Source organism: Thamnophis elegans, chromosome 2 (assembly GCF_009769535.1).
Source record: "Thamnophis elegans isolate rThaEle1 chromosome 2, rThaEle1.pri, whole genome shotgun sequence".
In the NCBI taxonomy this organism is placed as follows: Eukaryota; Metazoa; Chordata; class Lepidosauria; order Squamata; family Colubridae; genus Thamnophis; species Thamnophis elegans.
Window position 1 is genome coordinate 91,828,566 of NC_045542.1, and position 11,548 is coordinate 91,840,113.

Here is an 11,548-nt window from a genome sequence, read left to right on the forward strand (position 1 = left end):
GTACAATAATCATAAAATCATAGATTTAAGAGAGACCTTGGAGATCTATTACTTCAAACACCTGTCAAAGCATGGAATCCTCAGACCATTCCAGCCAAATAGCTTAAGAACCTTTGCTTTTTTTGGGGGGGGGGGGTGTTGCAGCTGACGTCGCGACGATACGATGTGCAATCTTGGAGCTCCAAGTTGCACAAAAACCTTGTAACCAATTGACACACTGTATGTAATGGAAGATGGTTTTATGTTTTGTTTGTCTGTCTAAAAAAATGTTTTAATAAAAAAATAACTTTCATGGTCAGGAACTCCCTTATTTCAAGCTTGGATCTCTTTCTGCAAAACTTCCATTAGTTGTTGTCCTACCTCTGGATCTATGGAGAATAAATCCATACCTTCTTTTTATGAAAGCCTTTTAAATATTTGAAAACAACTATGTCTATCTTCTTCCCTTGCTTATCTAAAGAAAATTTCTTTGATCACTCTTCTTAGGATTTAGCATTAAAATCCCATCATCATCTTTGTAACTCTGTGTTCTTTCTATTTCTAACTTTCTAACTTTTTGTTCTTTCTACTTTCTCAATGTCCTTTTCGTATTGTGGTAATCAGAAGTGGATGCAGTATTCCAATGCAGGCCACGTTTAATCAATGTACCTTAGAGTAGAACTATAGTTTCCTATGATAATATGACAATAAAACAGCATGTAGCTGGTAATTCCAGAACTGTAGTATTCCTCCTTGGAATTTCACAAAAATCTAAAATTATATGGACTTGTAGTATTTCTATTTAAGCTGCATAGGAGTAATAGCTAGAGCAAATACCTCAAATGATCCAACATATATTTTTAAGATTACAAAACTCAACCATAGCAAGAATTTCAGAACTATGACATTCCCCAACAATTTTGAGCATTAATGTACATGCACACTAAGTAAATTATTTATTACATGTATTCTTGCAAAAGAGTGCCTTTATTTTATTTTATTTTATTTCCTTTGGGACAGTTAGATAGAGATGAATATAGTATTATGTATGAAATAACAATCAAATCAGTGGCGAATTTATTGAGCTGCTGATGTTCCATCTAGAGATAGGAAGGCCTGGGGGGGGGGGGGTTTAAAAGGGAAAAACTGGAGGGAGGGACATTTCCCCGTTATTTTCCGAAGCTATTTGTTCTGAAAGAAAAGATGGAGCAGTTCTTCAAAGGTGCTTTCCAAAAGGCAAATAGACTTTGTTTTTTCCTTGAAGACATTTCACTTCTCATCCCAGAAGTGAAAGAATAACTGAAGAAGTTTATTGCACAACTCAAGAAGCTTCTTGGATGAGAAGTGAAACATCTTCAAGCAAAAAAATAAAGAAAACTCGGTTGCCTTTTGAAAAGCATATTTGGGGCATGACCACCATGACCTGGACAACCGAGAATCTCCATAGACATGGAACAGTTCTCTTCAGGCCAAATATCTGTCAGGCCAAGCTAAGTATGATGTAACACAATCCAACCAAAGTTCAATTTTTTACTTGCTTACACCATATAGAAAGAATCTTGCCAGACTAAGCCTAGTCTAATGGATATATCACGGGAGATTCTAGGGAATGGATATCCTAATTCTTTTTCTTCTTCCCACGATCCAGTCCAGCTCTGGTATGAACTATCTCTTGTCCAGCCCTCCCCTCCCCTCCTTGGAATATGCTCCCTCCTTCCTGGGAAACTGCCACTTCACTGTAGTCCATTACACCACCTCCCCTCCATACAGTCATTCCATGATTCAAATCAAAATAAAGAGTGTAACAAATTGTTTTCAGGAAGGAGCTGCAATTTCCACAGCCAGCTCCCAGCTGCTTCTCACTAGATGCAGCCTCTCTTCTATGTGATGATAAAGGTAAGCGTAGGATGATAAATGATACTGTAGCACATACAATTTCTTCTCTACATCGACAGCTGTGACTAACACTTGGCTGCCTATATACTTAGAAACACATACCAATGGGGCAGTCACAGAATGCAGCTCACTTCAATTTCTATGACTGAGTTGAAACGTCCATTCTTTGTGTTTATGGGAACTATCACACGCCACATTTCTTTATAACACAATTCCTTTACTTCCCCAGGTTGCACCTGGCCTTGAGCGAGGAACTATTCATGTGAAAAAGAAAATAATGGTGCAGAAGTGACCATGGCAAAGCAGGGATATAACATTGTTAGGACCTTAAAGCATCTGAGTAACAGACTCCAATTGAAATCTCACTTGTATAATTAAAATAGATCCTCTTTCCCCATATCCCTTCCCCCGCATCTATGAGTCACTCTGGCTTTCTGACAGATGGCCAGCGTCTTGAAGTTATAAATAGAAGAACTACTTTGTCCTAGGTTTTTCTATTGGCAATGTCGACTTCTTATATACTATGTTTGTGCCATGCCTCCACATCTTCACATCTTCTGGGGCTATCACAAAAAGAACAGAACCCAGACTCTCATTTACTGCCATCTTTTCTTCCACATTGAAATTTTCCTCCACTTTCCAAACTTCCATTTATTACAATATTCGTTGAGATATTTGAAAGTGAGTTAGAGTGAATCATTTCTCAAGTACTCCTCTCTCTCCTTCTGGAATCTGTTAATACAATATTCACATACAACCACCATATGGAGAAACCTTGCAAATTGTCTTCCTACAATCTCCTATACTCCTATACTCTATTGATTGTCCTAGTTTTGAAGGGACAGGTTTTGCCAACCCTTACAACCTTTAGATATGTTGTGAGATTTTTATTTATTGATAAGGACCCAAAGGCCTTGTACCAATGGTGGGATTCAAATTTTTTTACTACTGGTTCTGTGGGCATGGCTTGGTGGGCGTGGCATGGCTTGGTGGGCATGGCAGGGGAAGGATATTGTAAAATCCCCATTCCCTCCCGATCAGCTGGGACTCGGGAGGCAGAGAATAGATGGGGTGGGGCCAGTCAGAGGTGGTATTTACCGGTTCTCTGAACTACTAAAAATTCCACTATTGTTTCTCCAGAACTGTTCAGAACATGCTGAATACCACCTCTGCCTTGAACATATCTGCAAGAAAGCGACATAGTCTGAATCACAATTTTAAATTGAGCAGAATGCAGCTCCAAGTGTAATCTTCATTTTATATCCTAAATAAATTCATTAATTAATTCATTTATATTATATTATAATGGTTCATACATTAAATTCAAGTTTTTTTACTACTGGTTCTGTGGGCATGGTGTGGCTTGGTGGGCGTGGCAGGGGAAGGATACTGCAAAATCTCCATTCCCACCCCACTCTGGGGGCAGCCAGACGTGGCATTTGCCGGTTCTCCGAACTAATCAAAATTTCCACTACCAGTTCTCTAGAACCTGTCAGAACCTGCTGGATTTTACCCTTGATTAGACTGGTCACAAGAAAAAAGAATGCTTCAGGCATATCCATATTCTTTAACAGATGTGACTATGCTAAGCCAACAATGCAATATTTCTCTGTAAATCTTCTCTGGGTACCCATTTTATACAGGAATCACACTTTTTTTGAAAGCAAATTTTTTAAAGAGGCACCTGAGTAAGACATATTTTTTCCTTTAACACCGCATGCTATCTATAATGCATTCTTTCAGCTGTCAGGTGATACTTGAACGGCATCCCTATCAGTTACGCTTAAGTTTTAAACAAATATGAAACATGCATGGCAAAGGAATGCACTCCACAATAAATTTTCTTCTGGTATATTTGATAGAAAGCCTATTTTTACAAGAAGATGTAACACAAAAGTTCTCAAAATTGCAAATATTATCAAGAAATGACTCCTTTTTTCATCATTTGAAAAATCACATCAGTACTTTCTGGTATGGCAAAGGAACATTCAGCTTTTCTTTTTTCTTTTTAAAGGAGTGCATATTAAATAATTAAATAAATAATAATTGTAATGCAGGAAGTTTACCACTGGTGATCCATACACATATATTACTTTCAAAAATGGTACTCCATATGGCATTCCTTACTACTGCTAATGCTTAATTTGAATATAAAACAATATACGTTTACAATTTTTGTCAACACACTTATCAAATTATAGTTTAACTTAAGGAAAAGAAATGCAATATGATGAAAAATATATGGCAACAAATTCCTAATAGCAGAACAGCAGCACATTTGGTGCATCATAAATCAATTATCTGGGATGCTATGGTACCAGCATGACCTCAGCTGCCATTCTCAAATCTTACGACAGTTTTCATCCTAAAACTTCATGCATTTTCAGACGCAGATTAATTTTCCCCAAACAAGCTCTTGCTCAGATGCTTAGAAAAAAAAGTTACAGTATCACCATGGATTTTAAAGTTCATTTATTTTCTTTTATATCATTATCTTCATTAAGAAAGCCTGCATTGAGTTCTTAGTTGATGAAAATCTTGCACTAGAACCAGGATGGTGAACCTATGGCACACATGCCACAGGTGGCACACGGAGTCATTTGTCAGGGCATGCGAGGTGTTGCCCTGTCAGCTGCCAGCAGGCTTTTTTAAAGCCATTTTTGCCCTCCCCAGGCTCCAAAGGATTTATAGGAACCTAGGGAGGGCGAAAACAGTCCCCCTTGGAGGCTTCAGGAGCTTCCCTGAAGCCTCCAGAGTGCAAAAAACCGGCCCTATGGGCAAACCGGAAGTTCAGGAACGGACTTCCAGTTTCCTCGTTTAAGCCCTCCAGAGCCTTCAGGGACCTTCAGGAGGTTTCCCTGAAGGCTCCAGAGGACTAAAAACGGCCCTACAAGGTTGTTTTTCGTCCTCCAGAGCCTTCAGGGAAGCCTCCGGAAGGCCCATGAAGGCTCCAGAGGACTTAAACCAGCTCTACAAGCAAACCGGAAGTCCGTTCCCGAACAAAAGAGGCAATAGAAAACCCATCAGAAGGCAGAAATAGTCACAAGTCTACATAAACAAATGGGATTTCAAAGCCCTGCTCTGCATAAGGAGCACTGTACTTTTAGCAATCAAACTGTCTACTTCCTATGTTTATCTGTTTATGGTTACAAGCCCAAGAACAATCTTCTCTTTCTGGATTGGATTATGGTATTGGATTGGATGGGTATTGGATTAATACCCATAATTCTTAGCTCAGCATGATCATTGTACCCACTAAGCAACAACTACAGGTAGTCCTCGACTTACAACAGTTAACAATGGCACTGAAAAAAAGTGACTTATAACTGTTTTTCACACATGACCATTGTAGCATCCTCATGGTCAGATGATCAAAATTCAGATGCTTGGCAACTGACTGATATTTATGATGGTTACAGGGTCCTAGGGTCATGCGATCACCTTTTGCAATCTTCCAATAAGCAAAGTCAAGGGAAAGCTAAATTCACTTAACAATTGTGTCATTAACAACTGCAATGATTTGGAAGTGTAAAAAAATACCAGGCACTTTTTATCATATGTGGTGGACGTGCAATGAGGTAAAAAATTATTGGAAAATGATTCAATCATGGTTAGAACAAATGGTGGAAGACCAAATCTTGTTTAAACCGGAAATTTTTCTCTTAGGTATAATACCGGAGGGATTTAATTATACATGTATTAACTGTGGCACGCATAACTTATGCACAATATTGGAAAAAAGAAAACACACCATCAGAGCTAGATATAATCAGAAAAGTGTTGGCCTGTGCGGAAGCAGATAGGCTCACTCTTGAACTTAAAAATAAAGGGGAATCAGAATATTTTGAAGTCTGGAACAGATTTTATGACTGGCATAAGACAAGGTGACAAGACTGGAACAAACTCTATATATTGTGATTGGACAGAAGGATTGATAATGTATTAAGTAGGCTAATTGTCAATGGTTGAGACTAGCTGTATATAATGTGAATGTATGGTCACTTCGACTTCGCAGTACTGCATTGTTTTAAATGTAAAAAACATAAAAATATATGGGGGAAAAACCAACTGCAATGATTCACTTAACAACTGTGGCAAGAAAGGTTATAAAATGGGGCAAAATTCACTTAACAACCGTTTCACTTAGTAACAGAACTGTTGGGCTCAACTGTGATGGTAAGTTGAGGACTACCTGTATTAGGATTGTCTACATTTTGAAAATAATTCCAAACAAGTGCCTTAGTTGTGTGAGCACAGAACCTCTCTGCTACTTATGCGCACAATAAAAAATAAAAAAATAAAATCATGCTGTTTGAATAAGCTAACTTGTTCTATCAGAAGATTCTATAAGACAGCCATAATTGTTTCTCACACTCATGTGCCTTAATGAAAAGCAGAGATGTTCTGTGATCAAGCAGTATCTGAACATCACTTCTTGGCTTTTTCCATAACTAGACATCAAATGTTTCTTACCTTTCCTTTGTTTGACATGTTTTCTGTCCCAATATTACAGAAGTTTGGGATGCTGTAAATTAAAAAAAAACTGATTAGTCTTTGAAAGCATGGTTCTAAAGTATTCCTTTCTGAGAGACATACAGAAATAAAGCCTATGAAAAGCTACATAACTCACATCAGATTCCACCATCTGGCCCCTTGCAGTTGAGTTGCAGCTATAATTCCTCAAATTCTTGGCTAACTTTGCAAAAGCTAATTAAATGTAGAGCCACAGTATATACCAAATATATTTGAATAGGAACACTAACTTATTTTTCAATACCTTGCTTTACTGCTCCAGTGTTGAGAAAGGCGCATGTATAGAATATATTCAGGAATTATTTGCAATTTTGCTATTTATAGATATCTTTTTTATAATAAATAATACTTGTCCCTTGGCATTCGTTCTGAATTCTTAACATTTGGTTTGACAAGACATGTCTGATAATAAAGACATAAAAATAATTGCTGATGGCAAAAAAGACAATACATTTAATTGGAAGCCACATCTATTAAACAAGTTCAAGTGTTTTATTCTGAAGCATTTATACATTTATAGAAAGGACATGCAAAAAATGCAGGATTAAAGGAGGCAGGTCAGGATCAGCTTCTAAGTACAAAGAGGAATATTTTTTTCCACTCAGCACAGCTGCATGACAATCACTGTTAAGCACAACTACAGTATTTCTATGATACATGAAGCCTCCCCAGCTAGTAAAAATGCACGGCAATGCCTCACTGCACTGCAGTCAGTCTACACAAGGATATGATTCAATGAGAAGATACCTCTTGAAGTCTTTAGCAAAAGTGCCAATGTAAGGAAATATGGCACCTATTTCTTCTTACTAACTACTTGCATATCTTCAGCTTTTCACAGGAATTCATAAAAATATAATGGTGCATGCAGTAAGTGTGAATTTATCAAACTAAGAAACATACAATTGAAAGGCATTTGTGATCATCACACATCAGCTGCCTACATACATTAGATAGTAGGTACATTTTCTATCATTTAACATGTATCTGCAATACCGGCTATTTTTCCTGGTTAGCCTGTTATGGTAGAATTCAGCTATGAATGCTTTTTGATTGGGCAAAATATTTCCTTCAGAAAATATACTACTAAGTTCTTCTATCATACTAAATCACAATTTATTTTAACTAATAATTTGCTGAATAAGTTACAATACTGACTTCCAGATTCCCATGGATTTCAAACCAATGTATGATTTAGCAAGATGTATGAACCCAGCATATGAATTCTCACTTCCCTTAATCTGCATCATTTTATGGTACTGTGAAGCACCTGAAATTTTAGTGGTGCAGTACAACAGAAATCTGAGAGGACTGTCAAAGCTGGAATATCAGTCACTGTTTTGTGTTGACTGATAATATATTTATATGAGTACAATTTATATAACAGAGAAGAAAAAGAGACTCCACTCAAACAAAAGATGGTTGCATACTTCAGATGGTCTGATTGAAACCATAAATTGTGCTGGCTATTAAAATAGAAAAGACCTCACCTTTGCTTTAGGGATGATCCAGGTCATCCCTAAAGCAAACAAAACATGTAAAAGAGATGGGTGGAATATGAAAAGACATATTTAATAAAACTAAAGTTTTCATGTTATTTTCTATAAAAGTCCCTCGCTATCCACTTATGATTCTTGGTTAGAATATATGCATGCTTATAATTAATTGTGCCATTTTTTTTTTTTTTACCTTGGCTCTACTAAGAGTAGGCATGACATTTGGTCTTCACTCTAACCTAGATAGATAGAGACATGATGTAACCAAATGTGAGTAGTTAAAACTAAACCAGTTTTGGCTTTGTTTAGTTTTCACGTAGACAATATCACAGCCAGCACATGCTGCTATCTTCAAGGCTCTCCATAGTGAACAAAGTAATGTTTCAATGTCTCCTTTGGCATATCTCCCAAAATGTGGTCAAGAAAAATCAGCATAAAGGGAAGCACATGAGGCAGGCTTAAACATATGAAGCAACAGAAACAGAAAATAACTGAGCCAGGATGAATGAGAAACAACAGCTGTACATCTCCACAGCTTACTGAATGCACTTGTGGAAGAAAACAATGCTTTGTACTTCTGGTAAGAAGGATTTGGCATAGATCCATCAAGGATGACATATTGATCAAATAAGGCTGTTGCTATGTTCAGAATAATAGAATTTAGTGGTAAGGATGCTTGTGAGAAATTAATACTTTTAGTTTGATTGCAGACAGATTGTAGTTCATTTTCTGTTCCAAGTTTATATGTTTATCATCTAAAATTATGTAGCTTGCATTTCATGTTGCCATAGTGAGAAAACTCATTTGCATAACTTTTTAACATGACCAGATAAGAAAAAAAAGGATCTGTCCTATGCTGACATCCAGTAAAACACAAGCTGATGAGAATTAAATATGACAAATCATCCTGGTATCTAATAACCTAAATTACATGACTAAGACAATCTTCCGCCTACATACATATTTCTTAGTATTCTGATGAGAGATATTCTGCACTCACGTAAAATAAAACGGAACACACTACTATTCTCATATGAACTACTGCATGGAAAGCTACAGTGGAGTGTTAGATTTTCCATTCTGCAGAAAAAAAATCAGACTCTTTCCCCTCCTATGACAAATACACCAAGGAATGGAAAATGTATGTGACTACTGTAAAGGATAAATAGAAACAGTGAAAGGAGGCACCATAAAGTATTATAACAGCAGGCATCAAAGGTGTAGTTCTAAAATACATGTACTGTATAAAAAATCCATTCACAAAGATACTACGACACCCAAAGAGGATCCATTAAAGCAGACAATGAAATTGTAAACCTGGTTCTCATTAACTGAAGTCAAGAAAGAAACATTGACCTCTCTGTTCCCAGATTCATTCTGTATTCAATTGGATTTTGTCCAGGAACGCTGGTCTGTTGCAAACTCTTTTTTTAAATCTGATCTGGTCTGAGAGAGAAAACTCTTTTTCAGGAGTTTAAACAGCAATGTTGAAAGCAGCCCCATAAATGATTTGCCAGATTAAATGAATGAAATTGCAACTATGTCCACAAAGGGAGAAAAAAGTTGAGTTAATAGCCTATAATTAACCTTTTAAGAACAGTCTGCAGGTATTTCAAGATTAAAGTTTTTAGTATGATTATTACCCTGCTTTTTAAATAAAACTTTCATATGTTTTTTTTTGGGGGGGGGGAATCTGATCCTCCCTCCCCTGTCTCTCTATTGCTTTTTTTTCTTACAAAAGAAAAATCAGTAAGAAATTAAATGATAAATAGGAGCACAGTCTTCTGATGACAGTCAGGATTTTTCCCTCCAAGCATTCAGGGTCTCTATCATAGACACTGCAAAGTAACTATGCTTTTTCTCTTCTTTAGTCCCTTCCTGAGAACTGCCAGATCTCTTAAAGACAGCAAGAAGAAGAGAATTACAAAAAGGCATCTTGCTCAGATTTTTAACTATTGTTCCAGTACTCACTCACCATTACTTCATGCAGCTAAAAATCTGTATCAAAATGAAGTTTTCATTAACAAATCAACAGTCTAACAGTACAGCACTTTTTAAAAAGACTTTAAGTCATGTACTACTAGGAAAGCAATAATTAAAAACGGTTGTTGCCTGCAGCATCGGAAAACAACTTTACAATTTAAATAAACAGTGTAGCATATAATTCAGAAGGGATTCTTTCCAAGTAAGTGTACAAAAAAACTTTCTGGAACTGTCTGATATCCAGGACCCCACCCAGCCCCTAGGGAGCCAATAGGGGAATGGGGCAATAGGGGGCTTAGAGTTATCATTCAGATGCCTTTGCCCACTTACATGGCAAGCATTTTCACTGAAAAGATATTATTCTGTCTTAAATGGGATAGTCTTTTTCACCCTGGCTGGAAATTCTGTGGAACATTTGAAAGTGAGCACAGTTGGGTAAAATTTTCCTAATAAAACAACCTGGTAATTATTTTCAGAGATGACAATGCCTTAAAAACAAAAAGAAGCAACATTATAAATGTTATAATATTTATTTATTCTCTTTTTCCAATACTTAATTCCATGAGACTTAATTCCTACAACTAAAAGTCTCTGCCAAACACATCATCTTGAGGTTTAGATAATAAGGCCAAAAATTGTTTCCCTCAAAAAGGGCCCCCATAAGATTTCAACTCTGCCTGCTTACTAGTTAAAACAAGATAATTTTCAAATGCAACTATACAGTATTAGCAGAAATAAAGCCCCCAAATAGGCAGCATCTGCCTTCTTTCACTTTATCAGTCAGTTTACAAAAAGTTTGTGAAGATTTTTCAAGATCCTACAGATGCAAGGTACAGTTTCACTTCTCAGATTAGAATATGGTTACAGTTTAAACCAACACCTATTTTGTTTTAATGAAGGGATGCAAAGACTGGATTAGACGCGGGGGGGGGGGGGGATTTTTTGGAACCATTTTCACTGGCATGAACCATGTTGAAAAAATTCCTCAACATATTTTCTTTAGTACAGCAACACCATCCAAAATAACTCCATAACTTTTTTCCCCACGTATAACAGGCTTAAAAAAGGAAAAAGAGGAAAACGAGAAAAGAAAAAAAAGTTCTCTATGACAGAATCATCAAACAGCGCATACCCTGGATTTGAGCCACACCCAATAAATATAAATTTATACAGAAAAGTCATTAGCGATGGGTTTTTTTTTTCCTCCTTGTGTGAATCCATATGGCAGTATTCCCCTCTTAAATCAGTTATGAGATTGTTTAGCAGCTGCTACCAGTACAATTGCTGGGTTGTTCATATCCTCTTAAGCACAGGCACGTGTGCATATACACACTCACACACACACACACACACACACACAGAGAGAGAGAGAGAGAGAGAGAGAGAGAGAGAGAGAGAGAGAGAGCGCTATATGCTATAAGTAGGCATACAAATCCTTACTTTGCTGGGCCGATGCCTCTTCTGCTTTCTAAGGCTGTTGAAAGGAGAGGCCGCAGGATCCACCGCTAGGCAACCGGGCTCTTCCTAGGTCAGGGATCAAAGGCAGGCAGGCCGGTCTCGGCGCAATGCAGCTGTTCCTCCGAGCTCCGCTCGAGCCGCGACGTCACAAGCCTCGGAATCTTCCAATTCTGGCCGGCCCTTGGCAACACCCTCGCTCCCCTCTC

The 11,548-nt window shown here is 37.3% G+C and overlaps 1 protein-coding gene across 3 annotated transcripts in view; it reads right to left on the bottom strand.

Annotated features, from left to right (window-relative positions):
- Positions 1 to 11,427, bottom strand: part of ANXA6 (annexin A6) — a 41,452-nt gene extending 30,025 nt beyond the window's left edge. For all 3 annotated transcript variants that reach the window (XM_032209085.1, XM_032209084.1, XM_032209083.1), the window contains exons 1-2: positions 11,325 to 11,427; positions 6,349 to 6,400 (exon numbers count right to left, since the gene is read on the bottom strand). In XM_032209085.1, coding sequence (XP_032064976.1) covers positions 6,349 to 6,366 — 18 coding nt within the window. In that variant the 5' untranslated portion in view covers positions 6,367 to 6,400; positions 11,325 to 11,427. The remainder of the gene's footprint in view (positions 1 to 6,348; positions 6,401 to 11,324) is intronic.
- Positions 11,428 to 11,548: the final 121 nt, after the last annotated feature.